This window comes from Rhinolophus ferrumequinum, chromosome 9 (assembly GCF_004115265.2).
Source record: "Rhinolophus ferrumequinum isolate MPI-CBG mRhiFer1 chromosome 9, mRhiFer1_v1.p, whole genome shotgun sequence".
In the NCBI taxonomy this organism is placed as follows: Eukaryota; Metazoa; Chordata; class Mammalia; order Chiroptera; family Rhinolophidae; genus Rhinolophus; species Rhinolophus ferrumequinum.
In genome coordinates, this window is record NC_046292.1 from 3,510,207 (window position 1) to 3,536,814 (window position 26,608).

Here is a 26,608-nt window from a genome sequence, read left to right on the forward strand (position 1 = left end):
ACAGGGGTTCAGACCCCAGCTCTGTCCCTTAGAAGCCACGTGACTGGCCAAAGATGGGACAACTGACCATCCAAAAACACAACAATATATTTGGCATGTTTCGATCCACTGCAGTTTAAATCCATTCGTTTATAATGATACCAGAAAAGAAAAGGGGGGAAAAAAAAAGCCACTAGTCCCATCATTAAAAGATGCTGGGAAATGTCTCATTATTTTGAAAATTAGTAAATAAAAGTGAAGAATCAAGCATTATGCTACCTTTGCTATATGACAGCACCTCCAGGTAACCAAGAAGTTGGGGAGGGGAAGTGTTTCTTTACAGAGCACTCCAGCTGAAAAACAAAGGAGGTGTTCTAGAACTAAAACGTCAGCACTGTGCAACCTCACGTGACAGAATCAATCTAAGTGGCAGCCCTGATGGCCACTGACGCAGCGTAACAAAAGTAACAGGATGTTGTGCCACTGCAGAACTGGTGTGTACACCGCCGGCTGCAGAAAATTCTTGCCCCAAACAGAAAGCACGCATCAGATCACGCACTGAGATCTAACTACAATTTACAGGGAAACAGGGGATGGAGGAACACTGTTGATTTCACCACTAGGGTGTAAAACCAAAGTGCACACTGTGGGCAGCTCGAGGGGACAAGCAACATGGTTACTTCAACAAATAAAATGAAAAACAGGGCTGGGGATGGGATGGCAGCGAGAGAGAGAGAGAGAGAGAGAGAGAGAGAGAGAGAGAGAGAGAGAGAGAGACGTGAGAGTCATCATTCCATCGTGTGGACCTTCTGAAGTTATTGGGAAAATTTTAGTATTGGCTAGGCATTTGATATTAAGGAATTATTATTCATTTTGAGGTGGGATAATATTATTGAGTTTAAGTTTTTCAGAAAAGACTTAGTTTTTCAAGATACACATAAGGAAATGCTTATAGGCGACACTATATACTGTCTGGGCTGTACTTCAAAATAAGCCTGGTTTGGAAAGAGGTCTGGGTGGGGATACAGCAGGTAACTGTGGGAGCTCACTGCCAGCGGCTGGTTCATTCCAGTGTTCTCTCAAATCCTGTATATGTTTGAAAATGTTCCTTGTACAATACTTAACAAGGAAACTGACAAAGCTTAGCACCGGATTCCTCGTGGTCGCCAGGGGCACAGCTCTCACCAGCATCAAAGGAGCCATCCTTATCAATCAGCACCAGGATGTGTGACACGGAGCCAGCGTTGGTCTGCCCAGTCTCGTCCAGCTTGACCAGCTGCAGTCGCGGCGTTGTCGTGGGTGGGAAGCGGTAGAACTGGAAGGTGAAATACACAGTCTGGGGCCACGGCGTTTCCTGGCGGTCCTGGGGCACCCTGAATGCAACAAAGCTCTGAATGAATCAGGTACCCACAGCAGCGAGCCGGACTTCCGGGACCCACTTGCACGGGGGCCACGGGTAAGACACTGCCTCCTTCACCCACACAGACAGCTCTCCTGTGACCTCGGGGAGCCCGCTGGACATCACCCCACTTGAGGTGTGGCTGGAGACCCTGCTCTCAGAGCCACACCCATACCTGAGAGCAGGCCAACGACACAATGCACCCGTTTTTATTAAGGACCACCGACGATGGGGCAAAGCAGGTTGTACAGCATTTAGAAATGGCTGTGACTGGGGCCGAGCCAAACCAAAGTAAAAACAGATGGCATCCCTTAATCTAATGAGCCTGAACATAGAGAGTGCTGCCCAGTCAGAACCACACAGGACTTTTTCTTCAATGCAAGAAATGAAAAAGCCAGATAAAGAGTAACAGACAGGAGATTCAAGAATTTACCTGCTAAGGGCAAGAAACTGTAGCACTATTTCGTTGCTTTGTAGACTATCTGATTCTTCCTTTTGAGGGTTGAATTTCACAGGATCTGTAGGATTTACAGCCTCGACTGGTCGCTGACTGGCATCCAGAATCTCAGGAAAGCCGGAGGACTGCAGAAGCACCACTGAGGCTCGTGAGAGCTTACTTCCAGAGCTGAGACAGAAAGACGTCCTCAGCTAGCCTGCTCCGGGAGCGGGCGGGCAGAGAGGCGGGGCCTGGAAACCCACCTCTCTGGGGAAAGCCTGCTGTTCAGAGAGCCAAACGGTCTTGGTCACACAGCATTGCCCAGGGGCCCCCCTGGGCCTACCCCTCACCTCCTGGTCTGGGCTCCCACGACGATCGGGGCATGCACCGGTGCAAAAGGCAGCTCCTGCAAATGTTCGGCGAAGGACGTTCCCGGGACCGAGGACGTCTGGCTCAGGTCTGCTTCCAGGTGAGAGATCCTGCCCTCCAAGGGGAGCTCCTGCTGAACAACACGAGGCCCCACGTGAGGCCAGCAAGGATCCCCACCTGCAACCAAGGGCGCTCGGGTGTGGGGGCCCCTCAGTGAACTGCCTGTGTCACACTGTCAGCGTTAGCAAATAAAAATACAGGAGGCTCAGCTGCATTTTCATGGCAGGAAAACAATGAATGGTTCTAGAATAAGTATGTCCCATGTAATATTTAGCTTATACCAAAAAGTTATTGTTTACCTGAAATATTGTTTATCTGGGCATCCTGTAATTTATGTTGAGTCGAAAAGAAAAGCAATGAGGAAGGAATCGTCCGTTTTACGAACAACTCAGTGGGAAGACAGGTGATGCCTGAGAAGGTGAATTAACTTCAAAACCACGTTTATGAAACAGAAATATGAAACCTCCTTCAACACTGCATGGCAGACTGTGCTACCGAGCCCCTGGCTAGTGTGTACAGACGATTCTCTTGTCCCCATGTCACTCGTATTACGCCTTCCACTGTCCTCCAAGGCAGGAAACACGCGTCTAAATGAAGAGCTTGTTTGGGCTTCCAGAATGCTCTCTTTCAAGCTTGTTCCCCGACCTTTCTGTTTTAGTTCTAAAGGAAGAGCACGTAAACGGAGGCCACCCCAACACGTGTCTCAGATGCCAATAAGAGACACAAGCTCTTCAGGAGCCCACGGGCCCCAGTTACATTCTAGAATAAGCACTTCAGGGCACTGTGAGTGCTTGCAAACAAGTAATTACATGGGGCTACTTTCCTCCATGGACTTCCAGCACAAGACTGGAGCTGAACCACTTTGCAGGGGAACCAGCCTGCTTTTGAGATCAAACTGTGTGTGAATTCCCCAAGGTCAGTGGAAACACAGGCCTATTTGGGGCCATCAGCTTCACTGGAACCCAGGACAGCGGGCCTCACTGATTCTCCTTCAGCTGCTGACAGCAAGGAGAGTGTCCTGCAGAGCTGGCGGCTTGGATCAGCTTCTATTTTAATCTCTGTGGAAACTTAACTTTCTCCTCCATGTGCAGAGAGCTAAGGGAGGTTCAACTTTGTCTTCTCAGACAGAGCAAAAGCGTAAATCAAGGAGCTCCCAGACCAAACGTTCCTTGGGCACTAAGACAGAATGGTGGCAAATTTCTGATGCCTGGAAGGTCCCTATGCCCATATCGCAGAGAACCCACGGTGGTCTCGGTCACCTAACCAAGGACCAGTGTGCTCATGAAGTCGAAAGACTTCACGGCAGTCAGAAGTCTGGGGCAATGCCTGGAGGGACGTGGGGTGCACTCACCGCTTGAGCCAAGGAGGGTTCAGAGCCGTCGGGCTGCTGTGAAGCCAATTTGGCCGAGTGGCGCCAAGCTGGGGACTGTGTGGAAGCTGCCAGCTGGGAAAGTGACAACTGAAGGGAAGAAATCTTGGGTAAGACGATAAAAGGCACCCCAGTAATGTCACGAAGGCCCTCCCACCCATGCTGGCACACTCCTTGAAGGAAGGAAGACTCTGGATGCAGCCAAAGAAAGCAGAGAGGTCTGCCATCCCCTGGTCAAGCTGGTCTGGACCCCAAACCGCTTCTGATTTCCTTTATTTGAATTATCAAAAGAGATGATTCTGTGGTCTCTCCTAGATTGCAGTATTTGAGTGAAAACATTAAGAAGGAAAAGCAAGTGGAGGCGGGTAGAGGGCCAGGGAAGCCAAGCTCCCTGCCACTCACGGGCGGGAGGGCTGGCTGGTCTTCAACCCTCTGTGGGTCTCACCTCCATCCCTGGACTGACCGTCTCCCAGACCCCTTCCAGTTCTGACCACCTGTGCTCCTATGACACGGGCCAGGCGGCGCGGGCTCTGGGGACACTCAGCTGGGGAAGGACTCTCCCGTCTGTCCCTTCATTACCATGTGACTGTGGGCAAGTCACCTAACCTTGTGTGCCTCGGTCTCCTCACCTGTAAAATGGGGATGATAATAGTACTAAATCACAGGACTATCGTGAGAATTTACTGCAAAGGGCCTGGCATGGTACCCGGCACATGGTGAACCTTCTGTGAATGTTACAAACTTGGAAGATGGACGCCGCTATGAAAGGATGGTGTGGAAGGATGAAGGGCCCACGATCCACGATGACCCATCCATCTCTCAGACTGTGGGCTCTGTTTATAACATGCGCATTATAAATGGGACACCCGCTGTCAACAATGGCAGTTGGCCCAAGGCAGGTGCTGGTACAGGGGACTCAGTATGTGAAGAGGTGTCCAAGAGACTGGTGAGGGGGTACGGGAAGCAATGGCGGATCCCGGCAGCATCTTCAGGAGGCAGAAAGGCTCTTTAGAGACTGTGTGGCTCCCCGTGGAAACTGCTGGAGGGAAAATGCTGGGATAGGCTGTTACTAAACATGTTTACACAGGGGAATACATCACTTCTGGTCCCGTTTCCAAGCTGCACGGCACACATTAAAGCTGCTTCTTGGGGACAGCCTTTGATACTGAATTATTCAACTTTTCTAGAAAGTCAGTTTCCAGGGTGATGCTGGCAGACTAAGTCATCAGGGGGACAAGCCAATTGTGACCTCGTTCAAATTCATTCCAGAGAGGCAGCAGTGTCAGCCAGCCAACGGCCAAGCAACCCAGACCCTTCCTTCCCACGCAGGGACCCTGCACGCAGACACGTCCGCTCTCTGACAGGTAGTCGTCAATGAGCCAGGTCTCTGCTGCGGCCCTATGTCCACCAGCACCTGCTCCTGAGCCTACAGGCCCACTGGTACCCAAGGAAGCCGCGGCCTGGCTCCCTGGGCAGCGGTGACTGCCAGGTGCCCTCTCCTGGCAGAGGTGGTGGGGAGAGGAGGGGGCGGAGACCACACCTCGACGTCTCAGAAAAACAGCAAAGGTGGTTCAGTCCTGATGCTTCTCAAGCCTTAGACAAAATGGCTAGGGAGAACGCATCATTCTTAAAAGTGGGGAAAAGTGCCTTTGATGGCAGACCCGAAGGTCACTAACCATCTCGGGAAGCCACCGTCCTGGAGGCAAGCGGTGCTTCGAGCAGCACGTTAGGAGCGCCCTGCACAGAGGCCGGGAGGGATACGAGGACACCTGGCCCTCCCCTCTGGCTCCGGGACCCTTCCCAGCCCCAGGAAAGCAAGCAAGACATCAACTGTCCTTAGAGATGCAAAGGGAATGTTCCTACACCCAGAGCCTTTACAAAATTGGTTTTGGAATTCTGAAAAGGCCCATTGAGCCTGGACTTACCCCTGGTCCCACAGGCGAGTCCTGGGGGGTGACGAGTCCCTGGGGTGGTGGCACTGGCGGGCCTGGGAGGAAGCACAGGGACAAGAGGGGCCATGAGCCTCGGAGGGGCCGGGGCACGCGGAGCCCCCGCACATCAGGGCCGGACACGTGACTCCCTGGGGTGGTGAGCAGGGCTGCCACTCGGCACTGGGCTGTAGTGGCCGTGTCGTCCCAATGCTTAGTGCTTTGACAGGACTCAGGGTGTGCGTGACGCACAGCGAGGGCAGATCCCCACGTCGCTGTCGCTGCCTCTGAGAAGAGAACCCGAGCTCCATCTGCTGCCACTCCGGCTCGCCCCTCACTGTGCTGGGCCCCATCTCTCTGGCTGCGCAGTCTCTCTAAGCGTGGGCCTAACGAGACGTGCGTGTGGGACACTCCAAGTTCTCACGTGCTTACCCCGTGGCTTTTCCGTCTTTTCATCCGCTCAGACACCGTGCCTTCAAAGAGTGGGGCTCTGACGTCTGCCTGGGCTGGTGCTTTCCTGGCTCGGGCCCACGTGCCATTTCGTTAAATAAGAAACTTCTAAACAGACACACGTGGCAGACGCCGCTGGCCAGGCTGCACGGGACTCTGCTTCTCCGATCACTCACAGCCCTGCTAATGCCCGCTAAGCACAGCCCGGCCTGAGTCCTCCTCCCTCCAGTTGTGGGCTCGTGGGACCAGGAGGCGTCCAGGCCAGGCCTTCCCGGGACCCTCCTCAGGGAGGCTAAGGGCGGCCTCTGGCCTTGGTTCCCGCAGGGTCCTGGTGCCCGTGTGCAACGAGCAGCCTCTGCCTCCGATGAAGCCACCTGTCAAGCATGGTCCCCACACAGGCCCAGGGAGGGGCTGGGCTGCCTCCACGCCCATCCCCAGGCCATGCGGAAACACCATGGCTGAGCAGCCCCAGGGCCCCTGGCCCCTGCACTCCCGCACGGGAGCCCCAGGCGTCGCTCGAGTCTGCGGTGCCCCCCGATTCACCGCACTAGGCTTGGGCGTCAGGCATCTGGCGTGTCCCCTCATCTCACACGTGCTACACGTCTTCTGCCTTCACTCACCAACGTCACTACTCCAGTCAACAGTGCGGCCGCCCCAGCCTGACCCCGGGCCCATCCTGACGGGGCCCCCTGTGCCCACCCGAAGGCCCAGGTGTGACCAGGGCACGTGCCTGTCCTGGGTGACCCGCCTGGACTCCCTGAGGACCACAGCCCATCCTCAGGCCTTCGGGACCTGCCCTGCCTCATTCATCACAGTTCTGTTCACAGAGACCAGACTGTCCACGGTGTGACCACCCCCCGCTTCTGAACTTCAGGACGGCCTGGACCCCTGAGAAACCGCAGCCCACCCCCGGCGGCCTAGCCCTGCCTCCTGCGACCCTCACGGGGCCCTGGCCACCGGCCCGTGGCTCTCCCTCCCTCCTCTGTGGCACCTGAGCCGGGGAACAGGCAGGCACCAGTGAACGTGCGTCAAGCCAATGAGCCTGTCACACTCCACGCAGCTCCGAGTCCCCAGGGCATACAGTGCAGGCTGAGTTCTCAGTACCTGCTGATCCGCCAAGTGACCGGCGGGGCCGAGACTGGAGACACTGAACCGTCGGCAGAGAAGGCCAGCACCTCGCTGTGCAGCTCTGTTCACCATAAAGTGAAAATCACAGCAGCAACGCCAGCATCCACCACGGAGGGACTGAACACACAGAGTGCACCCTGAACCCGGCCCTGCTGCACCCAGGGGCCCACTGGCCCCCAAAGCCCCCATCAGCTGCTAGAGTCTACCTGGAGAAGGTGCTGCAGGTTCACTCCAGGCTCAAGGACTGGGCAGAAGGGGGGCAGGGACAGGAAGGGGGACAGACAGAGCTCCCCCTCGGGTGGTCCAACCTGCCCCACCCCAGCTCCTTCCTAACAAGCCAGGAACCCGGGACACTCTAGTCCCAGGAGCCTTCAGGTTTTGAAATGAGCTCACGGCAGGGGTGGGGGACGCGGGGTGGAAAATCATGGAGCAAGCTTGGCTTCCCAGGAAAGATGTGATCTCACTAGGAGCAAAACCCAGATGAGGATTCTGCCGGCCCAACTACCCTGGAACGGCATGCCTCTCCCAGACAGTTTCACAGCTCTGTGCAGCAACTCACTGTCCCCAACCCACCCCTCCCCCAAAATGGTCTACAAGATGAAACAGAAGAGCAGCAGCAGAGTCTGCTTTGTTCTACTGTAAATGGAGACTGAAAACTCCACAGGCTGATTTTGGTAACGAGGAAAAAATTGCAGGGAATGGCTCCATTTTCCTCTGCTAAGAGAAACCTGGGCTTAGAGCCAGAGCCTCTGCGTGTCGTCGGGATGAGTAAAATCTGAATGGAAAGCTGTGGAAAGTTAAGCCATCGAAGCACATTAAAACTTCTCACCTACTCAAAGTGGGGTGTTGTACAGTATGTTTTAAGGTAATGCCTTACATCATGACCTATGCAATCTTCCTAGAGAATAAAAGCACCAAAAATAAAGCTTTGGTAGTGATTAAAAGAGGCCTGCTGGCGATCCAAGAGCCAAGTCGGCCCAATTCCATATATATCAGGGAGGCACGGACTGAGAGAAAGTACACCCAAACCACAAAATAACTCAGTTTCAGATCTTTTTCTTTTAATGTTCCAGGTGGTAATCGTTGGCTGCTTCTCAACCTACACTAGCTAACTGTCACACCCAAAGAACATCGGGTCCTCCAGAGACCAACGATTTTAATTCCTCCACGAGTCTCCCAAAAGCCAGGATGAGGGTGGGTGCCTAGGAAGCCCAACTTCCGCCAGAGAGCATGACTGGGGCAACACGCATGTGTGCAAAAAACACATGTATAATAACAACTGTAGCATGTACAAGAACATCTGTGGTGTGCAAAGACTCATACAAATGTCTGTGGCACGCACTGGGACAGGTACACAAACGTCTGCGGCTGCACTAGGTCGTGTGCATAAACGTCTGCGGCTGCACTAGGCCGTGTGCATAAACGTCTGCGGCTGCACTAGGTCGTGTGCATAAACGTCTGCGCCTGCACCGCTGAAAACAGCGATCCACCAGAATGATGCACAAGCTCCTGAAACGGAAGGTCTGAAATAAAAGCTGGCTCGTCCACGTGGGGAACATGGAAGCAATGAAGAAGGGGGCGGGGGGCGGGGGGCGGGGGGCGGGTCGACTGCTGGGTCCTGACACGGAAAGGCTGCCAAGGCAAGTTACTCAGTAGAGAAAGCAAGTCACAGAACAACCGCATAATGCCACCCCACCTGCGTTAAAGGAAGAAGAAAGAAAACTGCACGTGGATGCAGGTATGTAGGTAAATTCACTGAAATTCACGGAACAGTAAGGGCTACAGCTTCAGCCTTTGTACGGGTGAGTCGGCGTGTATTCGGGTATTACTAACTGTGGAATTAAAATCATTTCAGTTTCATGATCACTAAAGGTGTGTCTTCAAGTCCTGCCAGAACTTGCAAGCGCTCCTGGCTGGACCAGTGACAGCAGTCATCAGCACTGAGAAATGAGATTTCCACGCCAGGCAGCTATTGACTCCAGGTGCTGCTCCCCAGATGGAGCCCCTCTGCTCACACCCCTTCACCCACGCCGCCACCCCCCCAGCGCCCCTCCACCCGCGCCGCTCTGCCCACACCCCCCCCCCCGCCAGCGCCCCTCCACCCACACCCCTCTGCTGGGCTCCTTCCTGGGGGAACATCAGTGTTGCCGAGCCACCACAGGACTCTGGTTTCAGCCACCACAGGGCTCTGGAAGTTAAAAAGAAGAATACAGAAACTCAGAAAGGACAGCTCTGCAGGGGCGCTGGGGGCAGCTCTGAGGCCCCAGGCTCCCTGGAACGGGTATCACGGAGCCTCAGTCTCGAGTCGTCAACAAGAACAGTGCAAGGGACTAAATCAGTGGTTCCCAGTCCACCAGAGCGAACTGTGATGCCGACAGAGTACATGCCAATGGCTTGAGACAAAGGAGAAAGTTCCATTTTCCAACTGTGGCAGGTGTGGCCTCCTGTCTGAAGATTCATTTTCCCTGACACTCTATTACTCCCCAGTCAGTCTCCACTCACGGGAAATCCTGCTCAACAAAAGCTCGATTGTCTCCAACCCTTAGTTCAGCTTCTAGAAGCCCAAACACCCCACACGTAACGCCCCTTTTAAGGCAAGCAAGGCCGGGGCTTGCTGGCTGCCCAGCACCGGGGCTGTCCAGGTCCTGCAGGGTCAGAAGAAGACCGGCTCCTCCTGCTTTCCCTGCATCCTGCAAATCTGAAGTGCCTGCCACACTCTAGGAAAGGAGGACGACTTTTCAAGTCAACACTTCTCAGATAGCATTTTTGGTGAGTCACAGAGAGGCACAAAAATAAGCAGACAGGTCAATGAAAGATGGGGCAATCATCCTCCCTCTGGAGAGAGCAGAGGTCTGCCAGCGCCCCTTCTGGAAACACTGGCGGGGGTCCCTGTAGCAGGAACCACCTTCCTGCGATCCCAGGAGTGGCCTGTGTAGGAGGCAGATGGAAGCACTTTATCCCAAAATGCAAGCTGTCTTCCTGGGAACGTGTGTGTTTGAACGTAGCTGTGCATTCATTCTGTGGGGAGACTGAGGAAAGGAGAGGCAGCAGGCGAGGCACGGACGGCGAGGGGCGCTCAGAGGAAAATGCTCCCCTGTGGAACAAACCTGCCTCGTGCAACGGGAGGGTCAGGTATTTGCCGGGAGGACAGCTGTTGCTTAGTAACCTGCGGCAGCTCGGGCCAAGGCAGGGAAAGGCCAGGCCCTGGACCAGGAGGGAGGGGCTCTGGTGACGACACAGGATGGGAGCCAACAGCTGGCCCCAAAAGGCCAGGGGAAGGAAGGGGTCGTCACGGTTCAAGACACAGTAGGTGTGGTTTCAAGAAAGATGGTGAAAACAGCCATCCTCATCAGACCTTGAAAGTGAAGGATTAATCAATATTTACTGGTACTCCAGACACTAAGAATTCGTAAGGCCAACCCATTTGAAAGGCCCTCATTCCCACTGACCTGGGGGTAAAAAGTCATTCTCCCTAGGATTCTGATCACAGGAATGGGGGAAATGAGCGAAATCTAGGAAGAGAGAAAGGGACAGCTGGCTGCGGGAGCGGGCTGGGGTCCCGGAGCTGCCCCATCGCGGTTAATGGCCCAGGAGGCCTGGGAGTGAGTGCCGTGCTGTGCGTGCCTAGAGCCCCAGGCTGGGTCACCTTCAAGGGCCGGGCTCAGAACATCGCATCCCTCGTTCAGCCTTTGCTCACTAACGTTCCAGCACGACGAACCATTAGACGCCTTTAAAGGTGCAAGCTAACCTGCGTTTCCCCACTGCTGCCTAATTTCCTGGATGGCAAGGACGCTGCCTGTCGGAGAGGACGTTCCCACCAGTGTCCACAGCACAGAAGGTCACAGCCACGTCAAGAATCTAACGTGATATATTCTGGGAAACACCACGATTACAATTTCCAATGACCCCTTCCACGTGGCTGTTTTTAAACCTATTAAGCAAACACAACGAAATTCTGACAACCACCACAACATTCAACAGCAAAATATGGGTCAGGGAAATTCCAAGCTACAAAAAATAAAGACTGAGCGCCCTCTAGTGGCTCCTGGCACACTTCCGTGGATGGTGATGGATGGACCTTTGCTCCCTTGTCATTTTATAGGAGAAATAAAAAGGATAATTCATAACAGAAAGCCAAAGTACTTCCCTTAAAGTGACAGCCGCATGTCATTAAGATTTCCAAAGGACCCATATAAGTTGGTAAAATATTGAAGTAAGAAAAGTTTCCATCATAAGTTAAACACCAGTGGATATTTAAGTCTCTTATTCTGGGTCTCGGGAGGCAGTGTCTTCAAATGCTCGGAAGCTGGGATGAGGGCGACCACATTCATGTTATGTGAAGGCAGCAATGAATCCAAACTAAATAAACCCAGTGAGATCGGGTTCCATCTATGCGGATCTGCTGGCCCCAAACGGCAGCTGCAAAGCAGATGGCGCTGCCGCCATGTGTCTGCACAGAGTTCAATCCCTGATCCTTCCAGCCACCGAAGGATCTGCTGCTGCCAGCCAAGGAGGTGATGGCAAGTCTTCCAGAGAAGAACTAACAGTGTGCACCCAACAGCTCTGACCTTAAGACGTCAAACCGACTCGGTGTACCCACGAAAGGGAGAATGACACCCTCGGCCAGTCCTCCAGAGACAGGCTGATCTCAGCGGGCCCAGAGCCGAGCTCCCTCTGTGGGGAGGCCCCTGGCAGGGCCCCCCGAATCTCTGTGCCCAGCTCCCGGCTGGAGGTCGGAGTGCAGCTCCCGGAGGAAAAGCACCACTCACTGTTCATCCTTTGCACACAGCATAGCAGTGGCAGGAACGACTAATGTCTACTCATTTTAAGATCTCGAAATACAGGACAAGCTGGTCCAAGCTGGGACGTGACCAGCAGTGGAAGCAGCAGCATGGGGAAGGCTGGGACTGGCCATCAGGACACAGGCCCTGGGTGCAGGGCGGCCACGTCGCCGGTGTAGCCCCCCCGAGTCCACATGCTCCTCCGAGAGCAGCACCCACGGGTTCCCATGGGGACTGACCCTCCCAGCCCCAGCCATGCGGTCAGGGCGGGTGACCCACCCCCACACCAAGAGAGGGTGTGTGACCAGGGGCGACTGCCCGCCCTGTCCCCATGGCCGTCTTACCGGGTACCAGCAGGTGACGCAGCAGAGTGAGGAATTTTATTGGAACAAGTGAATAAAAGACGTCCTTTCTGCTGGGATGCCTAAGCCTGAAGATAAGTGTGGAGCCTCTGGGCCACCATGTGAAGAAGCCTTTCCAGAAAGAAGTCGACACAGAGCTGGAGGGCAAGCGGACGGGGTGTGGGAGGGAGACGGACACGGAGTTTTCACGATGCAGCCAGGCCTCCTACCGGCTTGACCGCCGGGCTTTCCTGTCCCACGAGCCCACAAAGTCCTGCTCTTGTTTAAGAGCTGGGTTCCTACCCCATGTGTGTAAGAGTCCCCACTGAACTCTACAATCACGGCTGAATGCTGTACGCTGGGCCAGGACTCTGGGGCAACAGAAAGGTGAACAGACACAGGCCCCGCTGGTGAGATGCTCCTACGAGAGACCTGCACCTCTCTCCTCCTGGAGCACAAATAGGACATTTCCCAGCCCTGCAACCAGGTGGGACCACCTGGCTCACTCTAGCCAAGGAGCTGGGAGAAGCAAAGTGTGTCATCTCTGCTCCAGAACATTTAACTGGTGGCTCACAGTCTCTCGAGGTCTCCCTTTCTTTCCGGCACAGAGGCAAGCAATACTCAAGATGACAACTGCCCTCATGTGACTACAATGAGCAGAACCGCCACCAATCCACAATGGACGTATAGCAATAGTAGGGAACGAACCTTTTTGTTTAAGCCAGTGAGACTGGGGAATTATCTGTTACCATAGCAAACCTGACTTATACACTCCAGGAGCAGTAGGGGAAGGAAGACAGGTGGAAAACAAATAATAACACAAAATAAACAGCAGCACCCACCAGGGCTGTGGGATGTGGGGGAGAAGCCTCTGCCAGAGATCGGAGCTGGGCTTTAAAGAAGAGTCCACGTTTCCATGTGAAGGAGCAACAAAAGTTTAAGATTCATTTTTAAATGTGGAAATATCTTTAAAATACTTCCAAGACTTTTTATTATTCGACAGATAAACTGAAAATACACTAAGCATTCAACTTTTTTAGAACTTGAAAAAATTAAGAGGATGAAATGAATAACGATAAAAACATATAAAATTAAATTTTAATTAATTAAAATTAAAGATACAATTAGAAACTTAAAGACAAAGAACAAGAGAAGCAATAAGTAAAACTAATAGCTAATTCTTTGAAGAGAATAATGAAATATAAAAATTGGATAAGCCTAACCAAGAAAAGGAGAGACCCACCAAAACATCAGGGATGAGGGAGGAAATCTAGTCATAGATGCAAATTAGAATTTTTCTGCTTTGTCTTTTTTGGTTTTATCCTTTCTTCACCTTTCCCATCTAGCCCTTCACGCTGCTTCCATCTGGCAACGATCAAAATGGTCTCTGTGTCTATGAGTCTGTTTCTCTTTTGTTTGTTTGTTTATATTGTATCTTAGATTCCACATATAAGTGAAATCATATGGTATTTGTCCTTCTCTGACTTATTTCACCTTCTAGGTCCACCCATGTTGTTGCAGATGTCCAAAACAAATTAGAATTCTTAAATTAGACACCATTTTATCCCAATGTCTTTATAAACTAAATGAAACTGACCATTTTTCTAAAGAACAGTTAGTTAACACAAGATAAGGTAGAAAACCTAAATAGATCAATAACTATAAACAGAAATTTAATGGTTGTCAATTCCCTTCAAAAGACACCAAGTTCCTGATGGTTTATGGGTAAGTTTTATCGGACCTACAACAGGCCCTGCCATTTGGTTAAACAGTTTTAAAGCACAGAAAAAGACTGGAAAGCTTCCTAACTTGTGACGGGTAATTTTGTGTCAACTTGACCGGAGCACAGGTGCCCAGACACTTGGCTAACCGTTACTCTGGGTGAGTCGTTACCTGTGAGGGTGCTTCCTCGATCGGTGACTTGGGAGAGCTGCCCCTCCCCAGATCTGCTGAGGGAACAAGGAAGGAAAAGTGTGCCCTTCCTGTCTGACTGCCCCGCTGGGCCTTGGTCTTCTCCTGCCTGTGGCGCTCCTGGTCCCCAGGCCTTCACACCTGGACTGGAATCTACATCACAGGCACCCCGGTTCTCAGACGGCACCACGCCAACGACTTTCCTGGGTCTCCAGCTGGCAGGATTGTGGGACTTCTCAGCCTCCATAACTGTGTAAGCCAATTTCTTATAATAAATCTCTTCCGATATGTATATCCCATTGGCCTGTTTCTCTAGAGAACCCTGACTAAACACGCATTTTACAAAACTAGCATGCTCTTAATACCAAGACCTGATAAAGACATGACAAAAAAGAAAGCTAAAGATCAGGAATCTGCGTATCATGACCCACCGGTCCAATTCGGCCCACAACCTGTCTTTGTAAATAAAGTTTTATTGGAACACAGCCACGCTCATTTGTTCACATGTCATCTATGGCTTCACAATACACCAGCAAAGATGAGTAGTTGCGACAGAGGTCATCTGGCACATGAAGCCTAAAATATTTGCTATCTGGTCTTAAAGTCAGCTGGCCTCTGCCACAGACAAACCTCTTTTGTGAACTAGAAACAGAAATCCTGAACACAAGTTAACCTAATCAAGGCAGGCATAACTGAAGTTCCCCACTAGGCATTCTCTAGCTGACTTTTTCCAATAGACTTTAGTTTTTAGAGCAGTTTTATGTTCACGGTAATATCGAGGGGAACGTACAGAGATTTCCCAGGTACCCCTCATATGCACAGCTTCCCCCACTTTCAACATCCTGCAGCAGTGTGGGGCATTGTTCCTTTTGCTGCCTAAAATATTTGGTAATTTATTCGTTTATTGTCTCTTTTCAAAATATGCGCTCCATGATGACAGGAGCCTAAAAAGCACCTGGCACATGACAGACTGTCAGTATTTGCTGGATGGATGAGAGAGAGGTGGGAGAGAGGGGGTGTCGTGGGGGAGACCCTGCTCGCTGCGCCATTTGTCATGTGAGGCAGCCTGCGGGGTCTCTAGTCCCGCTCCCCACATAAGAACGCAGGATATGGCTAGGCCAAAAAGGAATAGCCATGGAGCCATAGGTAGGGGAGTCATACCACTATAGTCTCCCTGGAGACTGGATCCACACGACCTGCAACCTGCTGTCCGTTTTTCTGCCTGCCAACCAACCGACTCACCAACCAACTCAGCTGCGGCAGTTATATCAGAGGCTAATTGGCTAACTGCTTACCACTGACAGGCAACTAGTCACAGATGACGGCCATCTACTACCCAAGCCAGCACCTTTCCACATGAGGCCGAGAGCCTGGAAACTGCTCTCTGGGACTCTGTCCCCACAGGGGGGCCCTCTGAGAAGACAGTCCCATAAGCACCTCCAGAATGGCTAATGTAACATGGCAGGAGCAGAGCCACCACAGCTCTCTGGGCCCAGGGAGAACCCACTTCCCTGGACAGTGTCACGGGCACAGGTTTGCACATCAAGGACTTTGGGGTGAAAAGAATCTCCGTGGAGGAGTGCTACATTTATCCTGCCCTGCCGTCACCTTGTTTCTTGTAAGATTTTGCGATTGTGTTGAACTAAATCAGTGCTTGAAAGGAGCATGTTTATGTGGCTACCGCCCCCGCCAATGCTGCCAGCTAGAGGGGGTAACAGACAGCCCGTAGCAACCGCGACGGATTTGCCCCGGGCCAGGCCGTCCTGAGCATTCTGACCAGTCTGCACTCACTTAATCCTCCCTACAGCCTGGACGTCCTCCGCCCATTTTTCTTTCTGGTTGTTCATCTATTTCTTATTGACCAGGAGGAGCTCTTTGGATAATCTTTCTTTCTAATCTAATTCCTTCGATTCATTTTTAATGGTTGTATGTTTTGCAAGTATCTTTCAGCCTGAGGTTTATCTTTTAACTTTGTGTATGGAGTCTGGTGGGGACAGAGTCCTGGAGAGTGGTTTCCAGGCTCTTGGCCTCACGTGGAAAGGTGCTGGCTCGGTTATGAGATGGCCATCAGCTGTAATCAGATGGCCATCTGCTGTGGCTGGGTGGCCATCAGCTGTTACCGGTTAGCCATTAGCCAGTAATATAACTGCCGTGGCCACACTGGGGTTTGTTTGGTGGGTTGGTTGGCAGAGACAAGTGGATGGTGGATTGCAGATGACACGGTTAGCAAGAGTGGTTAGCAAGCGCGGATTGCGGCTAGCAAGTGTGGTTAGCAAGCGGATTGTGGATTACGGATCATGTGGATCCTACTTCCTGTGTCTCGGCCGGCCGCCAGGGAGACTGGGGTGCAGGAAGACCCCTCGTTGGGGTACTGGAGGATGTTTGCTTTTGTGTCTCGACCAGCCCATCAAGACTATAGTGGTGTGACTCCCCTATCTATGGCTCCGTTGTTGTTCCTTTTTGGCCTCACCATATCCTGCGTTCCTGTGCGGGTAGAGAGAGCTGAGACCCTGCATTACAAATCTTCTCTCACACACGCAAGTTTCATATTTTAGCACAATCGTATTTCTCAACCTTCTCCTTTCGCTTTGTGCTTCGTCTGTCTTGCTAAAGAAAGCCTTCCTAATCCCAAGGTCATAAAAACAACGTCCCAATGTTTTCCAAAGAGCTCACAAGTTTTGCTTTTCACAGTTAGATGTTTAAGCCATCCCATGTTGTGGCTAAGGAAACGGAAGGGCAGAGACATTGAGCGACTGGTCTGAGATTTCCAATCAGCAAGTCTGAATTCATAAACACACACACCTGTGCTCAGTTCCTCCACATCACCATGTTGTACACACCCCTGTAGAACTTGCTGTTCTCACGCAATGCACTGTCGTGGGCGTTACCCACAGTGCCACGTAAAGATCTACTTCATGCATTTAACTGCTTATCTAGCATCCCGTTGTCCAAATAAATCGGCTTATTTACCCATTGCCCGATGCTTCTGTACCCCCCCTACTAGAAGCACTGTTGTCGTGAAATAAACATCCTTGTCGGGGTCCCCTGCACGCACGAACTAGCTGTCCTCTGCAACTGGCATCTAGAAGCGGCATTGCTGAGTCGCAGGGTATTAACTAAATATTACGAAACCGCTCTTCGAAGCAGCTGCCTGTTTCTGTCGTGTTAAGAGTTCCTCTTTTCCAAAATCCTCATTAACCTTCGTTATTCGACAGCTAGATTTTTCCAATTGAGGGGGATAAAACTATTTCCTTTGCATTCGTCTTATTTTGCGTTTCTCTGATTACTGGTGAAGCGGAGCACCTTTTCATACGTTTATTGGGCATCCTGCCCGTTTCTCCTCCCTGTTGTTCGTTAGCTCTCATTGATTAGGAGCAGCTCTTTCTATCATCCTTCCTCTCACCATGAAATTAGGATCTCATTTTACATTTTACACACGGACAGCCATTCCAGCCCTACTAGTGGATGGGTCCACCCTTGCTCCTTGTAGTAGACGAAATAATGCTGCACCCCAAAACATCCACATCCAAGGAAAGTAAGGTTGCTCGTCAGCTGACCTTGAAAAGGGGAGATGTCCTGGGTGACCTGGGCGGGCCCAACACAACCACAACAGTCCTTATAAGTGAAAGGGAAGCCAGGGCTCAGAGCCGGAGAGAGATTTGCAAACACTACACTGCCGCCTTGGAGACGCAAGAAGGGGCCAAGAATGCAGGCGCCCTGGAGCAGCTGGCAAAGGCCAGGAAACCCAGAGCGAACCAGCCCCGCCCACACCTGGATTTTAGCCCCTAAGACCATTTTGGACTTCTGACCTCCAGAACTGTATGACAGTAAGTTCATGATTTAAGCCATTAAATTGGTGGTCATTTGTTATAACAATAACAGGAAACTAAGCCACTGGATCTGTGCACCAGTACCACGCTGTTCTAGTTACCATGACTTTATGGTAAGTTTACAAATCAGGAAAGAGAAAGCCTCTTCTTCAAAATTGTCTTGGCTATTCTTGACTACTCACATGTAATTTTTTAATTAAAGCAAGAAGATATATCTTAAAAGAAAATAAATGCAGGGCACAAGGGAGACACGGTCCAGGCAGAGCACATGGGCCCAGAGTCCCGGCCAAGAGAACTCACGACGCAGTTAGTAAGATCGCAGCCGCACAAAGCAGCTGGAAAAGGTTTCCAAACCACTGGACTGCCAGCACTGGGGGTGGGCGATTTCAACAGCCTAGAAGCCCTTAACAGCAGCAGCAGCTTCTACGTCTGGCCAAGACGGGGTAACAGTCCCCGGATTTATCCTCCCATCCGAAACCAATTTTTTAAAAAACTGAACAAATATATAAAGCAATGGTCACCAAGATACTGGAATTCAAGCAACAAAGAGTGGTCCTGAGCAACAGCAAACCAAAGAGGTGAGCCTGGCAACTGGCGTTTCTTGAGTCTGCAGGTCGCGGTGCAGGGCCAGGAGACCCAGACAGAGCACGGTGAACCCTGATTTGGGAAGACAGAGCCGAGAGCCCAAGGAGACCAAGGAAGCTGGAATTCACAGGGCCAAGCGCCAGGATGAGGTGCACACAGAGAGACCTCCTGTCACTTATGTCCCTCTAGGATTCGGCAGGTTACTGACCAGGACACCACCCAAGGCCGGGAAAGACCCACCTGAACAGTACTTGGTGCTCACACGGGGCTAGTATCAACCAACTGGTAAACCTCATAATTCAAGGGCCATCGGGCAGAGTACTCAAAGAGTCTTGTCACATCATGGGGAATAATTAGGCCTAGACTAAATGCACTTCTGATGCCATCTAACAAATCCCAAGGGCAAGACCTGAAAGGATCAAATTCCTGAGCTCCAGAGTATTTATCACATACCAAAACCCCTAAGTTTCCAGGAGTTCCAAAACTCCTTTGGAAACTCTTAAGTTTCCAAAGCTCCAGAGTATTTATCCCATACCAAAATATTCAGCACCCAGTAGGAGAAAGTTCACAATACCTAGAATCCAATAAAAAATTAGCAGGCATGCAAAGAAGCAGGAAAATACAACCCGAATGAGGACAAAACTCAATCAATCAAAATGGACCCAGAACTGACGGAGGTACTAGAATTAGCAAACAAGGATATTGTAATAGTTGTAAGTATTTCCTATGTTCAGAATTAGAGGAAACGCTGAACATACTGAGTCAACACATGGAAAATATAAAAAAGACCCAGACAGCCTGTGTGCAGATGAAAACTACCATATCTGAGAAGAAAAACACACCAGATGGGATTGATGACAGACCAGACACTGCAGACAAGGTGAGTGAACATGAAGACACAGCAGTGGAAACCACCTAAAATGAAACAATCAAAAGAGAGGCGAACGGAACGTGGGTGAGCTGTGGGACAACTGCTACATGTGTAATTCGGGGCCCCAAAAGAGGAGAGAGAGAAAGGAAGATGGAAGAAAATATTTGAAGAAGTAACAATCAAAATTTTTCCAACTGTGATGAAAATCATCAACCCAAAGAACCAAGAATTCTGCTCAATGAACCGCAAGCAAAAAATGAGCTCAAGGACACTTCTGGGAAATGGAAGCAAATCCCCTCGTGAAAACAGACAGGACAAACGAGGAGAGCAAACGCAAAAGACCACAGACCACACCCCAGCTGATCCAGGACAAAAGGTCATCCCATCACAGTTCATCATTAATGTGATTAGAATGTTGACCAACATAAGTAGCTGTTCGTCTCCAGTGCCGTAACTACATCATAAATTTAACATTTGAAAATTCCGTTCCAGAAAAGGTAATTACATTTTCTCCTTAGCGCCGGCTCTACAGGTTCCTTCTCTAAGGAAGTGGTCTATTTCCACAGACACAGGTAAACTATGTTTATCACATTTCACTAGTGTCTTTGTAAGTAACTTAATCAGAAACCAGAGTAATCCTGCTCATTTTAAATCACAAAATATACCTATTTTTATAATCTAGGGCACTACCCTTCTTTCACATTTATGTTTCCCAGAGATGGAGATTTGTTTTATTCTTACAATGTAAATAGATGTCAAAGATGTCAAAAAAGGAAAGATACTAGATTGAAAACAGGGGATGGGTTAGAAATAAATTTGGCCCTTGGTTTGGCATTTTTTAAACTATTTATTCTATCCCATCAATGCGTTCAACTTTATCAAATAAAATTGGAAATTTACTCTAAACTGACTGACAGAAAAATGCATGCCTACCACCCACCACCGCGAGGGACTCTAGCAGACATTCTGGCAATTTCTCAAGGACGAGCGCTGCTGTACATTTCAGTACCACGTACGTATGGTGGTTTTTAATGCACACATCGGTGGTAAGCACATATCCTGAGAACAGACTGGTAAGCACAATGCGCAAAAACTGAAAGAACAAAACGGTTAAAACCATCAGATGCACCGCCTTTTTGAAAAGACTATTAAGTGTTGGTACCTGAATGTTTTTAGATATCAAGCGTGCTGCTTCCACCAACTGTGAAATTAAATGCAACAAGACCAGTTTCCATAAACTACAATCTCAACTCATAAAAACATCACTCCCAAATGAGGCTCGCTGGTGTGTCTGCACCAGCAGGACCGACAGGGAGACCCCGCAACACTGCCACAGGAAAGCCGTCAGGAGGGGAACACCTACGGCGCTCCCCTCTACTGGCTTACACATTTGTTCATTCCCTATCTTTCTAACTTTCTAAGAGTCTAACCACTGTGATCTAGAACATTCTTTCAGCTGGCGAGATCTCGAGAAGCTTCGAGCCACGGGTTCCATGCTCACTCACAGTGAACTTCTCCAACGCTCCCTTTTAACTTCCGCGCCCCTTTTCACCATGGGTGGAATTCACAATCAGGACATTGGCTTGCTGGTCCTTAGGCACACACGAGGAGGCCCCAAACACAAGATCCTGGCCTCGGCAGGAGGTGCTGAGCCAGGCCAACACGAAGCTGAGGTGGGAGTCACTCCTTAGCCACCTACATGCACGTGGCTCCATCCCCACCCACAGGAAGGACATCACTCCACTGGTAACCTCACTCCTTTTCTTAAAGCCACATCCTGAGGTCACAGACTCCCCACTCTTGGACAGGGATTCAAGGGAGTGGAAAGCATTTCTGAAAACCAAACAACTCATGGCTACATTCGTAACGCAAAATAGAGCTGGCCGTCTGTGGCTGTCAGCCAATTTCTAATTCCTGAGCCCCGTGTTTGCAGGACAGCCATGTGAAGGACCCTTTAGGTGTCATGAACAGAACCTTCCCCGGCCCTCCGTCGGGGAGCTGCAAGGACCTGGGCTGGCCGGTGACGACTGCCGGGTCGTGCTTCAGCACCACCCGATGCTCCACCCCCACAGTAAGCAAACACTCAACCAAGTGATTCAAACTCTAGCAATCTGTGTCGCTTATGTGATGAATGCTATCGGACGGACTCAGTACTTTCCCTCAGGAACAGACGGAAGCCGTGCTGAGTGACTGAAAGCCAGCTTTCTGCAAACACTTACTTGAAGGGGACGTGGGTGGCTTCCTGGAGGGCCGCCTCTCAGCCTTGGGGCTGCTGCTGTGCCCTGTGGGTGTGTCCAGGCGCCCTTCGGGGCTCTGTGAGTACTGGAAGTGGACTGTCCCTGACTCCACCTGCTTCACCTGCAAATAAGCACAGCGAGCGCAGTGAGGGTCTTCCATCAGAATATTCATCCAGGAACAACGCACCCAGCTCCACACGTCTACGTCGAGTCAGGGATTTCTGAAGCCACAAGTACTTTTCTGAGCAGAAAACAGCTGGCTGTGGCATTAAAACCCCGGAAGACCACATTATCACAGAACAGCCCTTACGCAAGTAGGAATCACAACATTTCTCCAGTTTTGAATGTGCTTTCCTTAATTAACTACTATGTAAAACGAACTTTTTAATTCTGGTGTATAGTAACCACCACCTCAGTCGGGGACAGAACAGCTCCATCACCCCAAACACCCCCTCATGCGGCCCCTGTGTGCAATCACCCAGCTGTTCTGCATCCCTACAGCCTGGTCTTTTCGAGAACGTCATCTGCATGGAATCGTACTGTACGTAAGTGTCTTTTGAGACTGGCTTCTCTCAATCAACACAATGCTGATGAGATTCATCCAGGTCATAATACATAGCAACAGTCCGTTCCTTTTTATTGCTGCGTAGTATTCTACTTTTGATGTCCTGCTGTTTATTTATCTATCCACCCATTCAAGAACATCTGGGCTGCTTCCAGCGCCTGCAATTATAAAGAGAACTGCTGCACATATTTCTGTGGGAGTGTAAGTGTTGATTTCTGTAAGTTTCATTCCCCTAAGAAGAGGATTGCTGCATCACATGGTACGTATATAGTTAATTTTATAGGAAACTGCCAAGCGGTGATTTACTTCTGCGCTCTATTCTATTCCATTGAGCTCTGCGCCGTTCCTCCACCCATAGCACTTGATATTGATTATCACAGCTTTGCTGCACCTTAAAACTGCGCAATATGATTCCTCCAATGTTACTGTTCTTTTCAACATTGGTTTGACTCTTCTAATTCTTTTCCCTTCCTATGTAAGTTTTAGAATCAGCTTACCTATACCTACAAAAAAATAAAAAATCCTGCTTGGATTTTGATTGAAATTGCATTATCTATTGATCGATTAGGGGAGAATTTCTATCTTTGTTGAGTCTTCAAATCCATAAAGATGTTATGCCTCTCTGCTTATTTAGGTCTTTGATTTCGCCAAAGAGAAACCACAATGAGTACAAATGACATGCAGCTAAAGGAATGTTTCATTATATACTAGTCATCATCCAGATCTGTATCTATTTTGTTAGATTTATTTCATTGAGGGAAGGCCTCTAAAATAACACTGTTTTTTTAAATTGTACTTTCTAACTTTTCATTGCTACTGTACAGAAATATGGTTGATTTTTTTCATATTTGACCCCCTGTTGTATCCTGCAACCTCAATAAACTCTTAAGAGATTTTTGTAGCTCCCTTGCGATTTTCTGCGTAGACAATCATGTTGTCTGCATATAGGGACAGTTTTGTTTCTTTCTTTCCAATCTGTATGTCTTTCATCTTGTTTTCTTGCCTTATTGCATTGGCTAGAACTTACAGTACAATGTTGAACGAGGTTTTGAATGCTATGAGTGGACATCCTTCACTTGTTCCTGATCTTAAGGGGAAAGCATGCAATTCTTCCTCATTAAGTATCATGTTAAAGCGATTTTGTAGACGCCCTTGATCAGATTGAGGAAATGCTCTTCTACTCCTAACCTGCTCAGCTTTTATCACAAATGGATGTTAAATTTTGTCAAATGCTTTTTCTGCATCTATTGCTATGATCATATGGTTTTCCTTCTTTAGGCTGTTACTATGGTGAATTACAATTATTGATTTTCAAAAAGAAAATAGCTTCGCATTCCTGGGATAAACCCCTACTTGGTCATGGTGTATTGTTTTTTCCCACATTGTTGGGTTCAATTTGCTAGTATTTTGCTGAGTATTTTTCATCTGTGTTCATGAGGAAGACGTGTACATAGTTTCCTTTCACTGGTTCTGACACTGGGGTAATATAGGTCGCATTGTATGAATTGGGAATTGTTCCTATCTCTGATATTTTCTGGAAGAGGTTATATAAAATTGGTATTATTTCTTCTTTAAATGTTTAGTGAATAGACCTGGACATTTCTTTTTCAAAAGTTTTTTAACTATGAATTCAATTTCTATAATAATTACAGGACTACTCAGGTTATCTACTTTTGCTTGGGTGATTTTTTTTTTTTTGACTTTGACACATTTTATTCAAATACCAGTCTGCTCACACATGGTCCAAGAACATTCAAATAATAAACCCCAAAGAAACAGATGTTCACGATTAGTCTTCAAACCTTATAGCCAATGATGCCACGCTTGTCTACGATCTTCCACACCTCAGTGGCCACCAAACCACTCAGCAGAGCTTCCTTAACTGGGAGCTGTTTGAAGCTACCAGTTTGAGCACTACTGACTATTGTTTTCAAGCTCTGAATAGCTGTAGGGATCTCAGCAGGGGTTGGAGGAACCAGCTCAACAAAAATGTGGCTAATTGAGGCTTCAAGTAAGTCACAGCAGCATTTACCAGCACGGGACCTTCTCTGTGACGTTATGGACAAACTAGACCATGGTTCTAAAATGGAAAGTCCGTGGCCTCAAACAGCCAGCCGAATGTCGAGCTTGGGTGATTTTTGATAGTTTGTTGTTTAGGATGAATTGATCCATTTCATCTAAATTGTCAAATTTATGGGCACAGAGTTGTTCATGGTATTCCCTTAATATCCTTTAAATAGCTGCATGGTCTATAGTGACATCCCTTCTTTCATTTCTTATTAGTAATTGTGTCCTCTCTTTTTCCGTCTTGCTAGAGGTTTATCAATTCTATTGATCTTTTCAGAGAATCAGTTTTTGGTTTCACTGGTTTTCTCTATTTTTTCTCTACTGTTTTTCTGTCTCAATTTCACTGGTTTCTGCTTTTATCTTTATTATTGACTTTCTTCTGCTTGCTTTAGGTTTATTTTGCTCTTCTTTCTCCAGTTTCTAAAGGTGGAAGATTAGATTACTGATTTGAGACCTTTCTGTTATAATATAAGCACTTAATGCTATAAATTCCCATGTAAGCACATTTTAGCTGCTTCCTACAAATTTTGGTATGTTGTATTTTCATTTTTGTTCAGCTCAAAATATCATCTATTTCTTCCTTTAGGTTTCCACTTTGACTGTGGATTACTTAGAAGTGTATTGTTTCTTTTCCAAATGTTTGTAATTTTTAGGTTATCTTTGTTACTGATTTCTACTTTAATTCCATTATGATCACAGAACATACCTTGTATAATTTCAATTCTTTTAAAATTGTCAGTTTGTTTTATGACCCGGGATATGGTCTATTTTGGTGAATGTTCCATGTGCACTTGAAAAGAATGTGTATTCTGCTGGTGGTGGGTGGAGTGTTTTATAAATGTCTTTTAGATGCAGATGGTCCGTGACGATGTTCAGCTCTTCTATGTCCTTAGTGATTTTCTATCCATGTGTAACACAGTTTACCCCAAGAGGACTTCAGAAGCCTCAGATTACCACTGTGAATTTGTCTGTCTCCTTTCAGTTCTAGTAGTTTCAGCTTTGTGTGTTTTGAAGCTCTGTCAATCTTAGATCGACATATACCTTTTAGGGTTATATGTCTTCTTGGTGAACTGACTCTTTTGTCATATGTAATATCCTCTTAACTCCTGGAAATGTCCTTTGCTCCGAAGTCTATTTTGTCCGGTATTAGTATGGCCACCCTGGTTTTCTTCCTATTAGTGTTTACGTGGACTGTTTCCATTCTTTCACTTTGAACTTGCCTACGTCATTAGATCTGAAGTGAGTAAGTGAGCTCCTCGGAGACAGCGTTTGTTAGACCTTGATTTTTTTTTTTTAATGCACTATGACACTTTCTGTCTTTAAATTGGTGTGTTTAGACTATTTACATTTTATGTAATTATTGGTATTTTTAGATTCAGGACTACCATTTTATTATTTGTTTCTTCTGTTTTTCATTTCTGTTTCCCCTCTCCTGTCTTCTTTTCAATTATTCCATTTTCTCTATCAGGTTTTTCACTATCTCTTTGTATTATATTTTTAGTGATTGCTCTGGCTTACAATATATGTTTGACTTTTCACAAGTCTGCTCAGAAATGATAGCTTATTACTGCAAGTGGAATGTAGAAACCTTATCACCATGTAGGTCTCTTTACTCTCCTTTATATTGTAGTTATGTTACCTATTATACCTAAATAACTTACAAATCCTATCACCTATAATTTTTGCTTCAACCATCAAACTTATTTTAAAGAACTCAAGAGGAGGAGAATACTGTATTAGGTTTATCATTTCTGTTGCTCTGTCTTCATTCCTAATGTACAAGTTTTCAACTGGTATCATTTCTCTTCAGTCTGAAAAAAATTCCTTTAACAATTCTTTCAGAGCATGTCTACTGACAATAAATTCCCAGTTTTAGTTCATCTGAGAATGTCTTTGTTTTACCTTTTGGATACAGAATACTGAGTTCTGCAGTCTTTCTGCCACTGCTTTTAAAATGCTGTTCCATTTCCTTCTGGTGTCCATGGTTTCTGCTGAGGAATCCAGAGTCACAGTTACTGTTTCTCTGTAAGTAATGCATCGTTTTTCTATGGCTATTTTCAATTCTTTTCCTTTGCATTTATTTTTCAGCAGTTTGATTATCATGTGTCTGGGTGTAAATTTCTTTATTTAGCTCTAGGGTCACTGAACCTCTTCAATCTGTAGGTTTCTATCTTTTGCCAAACTTGGGAAGTTTTCAGCCATTATTTCTTCAAATATTTTTTGTGCACTATACTCTTTCTCCTCTACTGGGACTCTGGTGACACAGATGTTAGCCTGTGTACTGTCCCACAGGTCCCCAAGG

At 48.4% G+C, this 26,608-nt stretch overlaps 1 protein-coding gene across 2 annotated transcripts in view; it reads right to left on the reverse strand.

Moving 5' to 3' along the window:
- Positions 1-26,608, reverse strand: part of NPHP4 (nephrocystin 4) — a 108,449-nt gene that overhangs the window by 29,942 nt on the left and 51,899 nt on the right. For both annotated transcript variants that reach the window (XM_033113474.1, XM_033113473.1), the window contains exons 12-17: positions 21,657-21,795; positions 5,538-5,599; positions 3,595-3,702; positions 2,165-2,316; positions 1,812-2,003; positions 1,165-1,352 (exon numbers count right to left, since the gene is read on the reverse strand). In XM_033113474.1, coding sequence (XP_032969365.1) covers positions 1,165-1,352; positions 1,812-2,003; positions 2,165-2,316; positions 3,595-3,702; positions 5,538-5,599; positions 21,657-21,795 — 841 coding nt within the window. The remainder of the gene's footprint in view (positions 1-1,164; positions 1,353-1,811; positions 2,004-2,164; positions 2,317-3,594; positions 3,703-5,537; positions 5,600-21,656; positions 21,796-26,608) is intronic.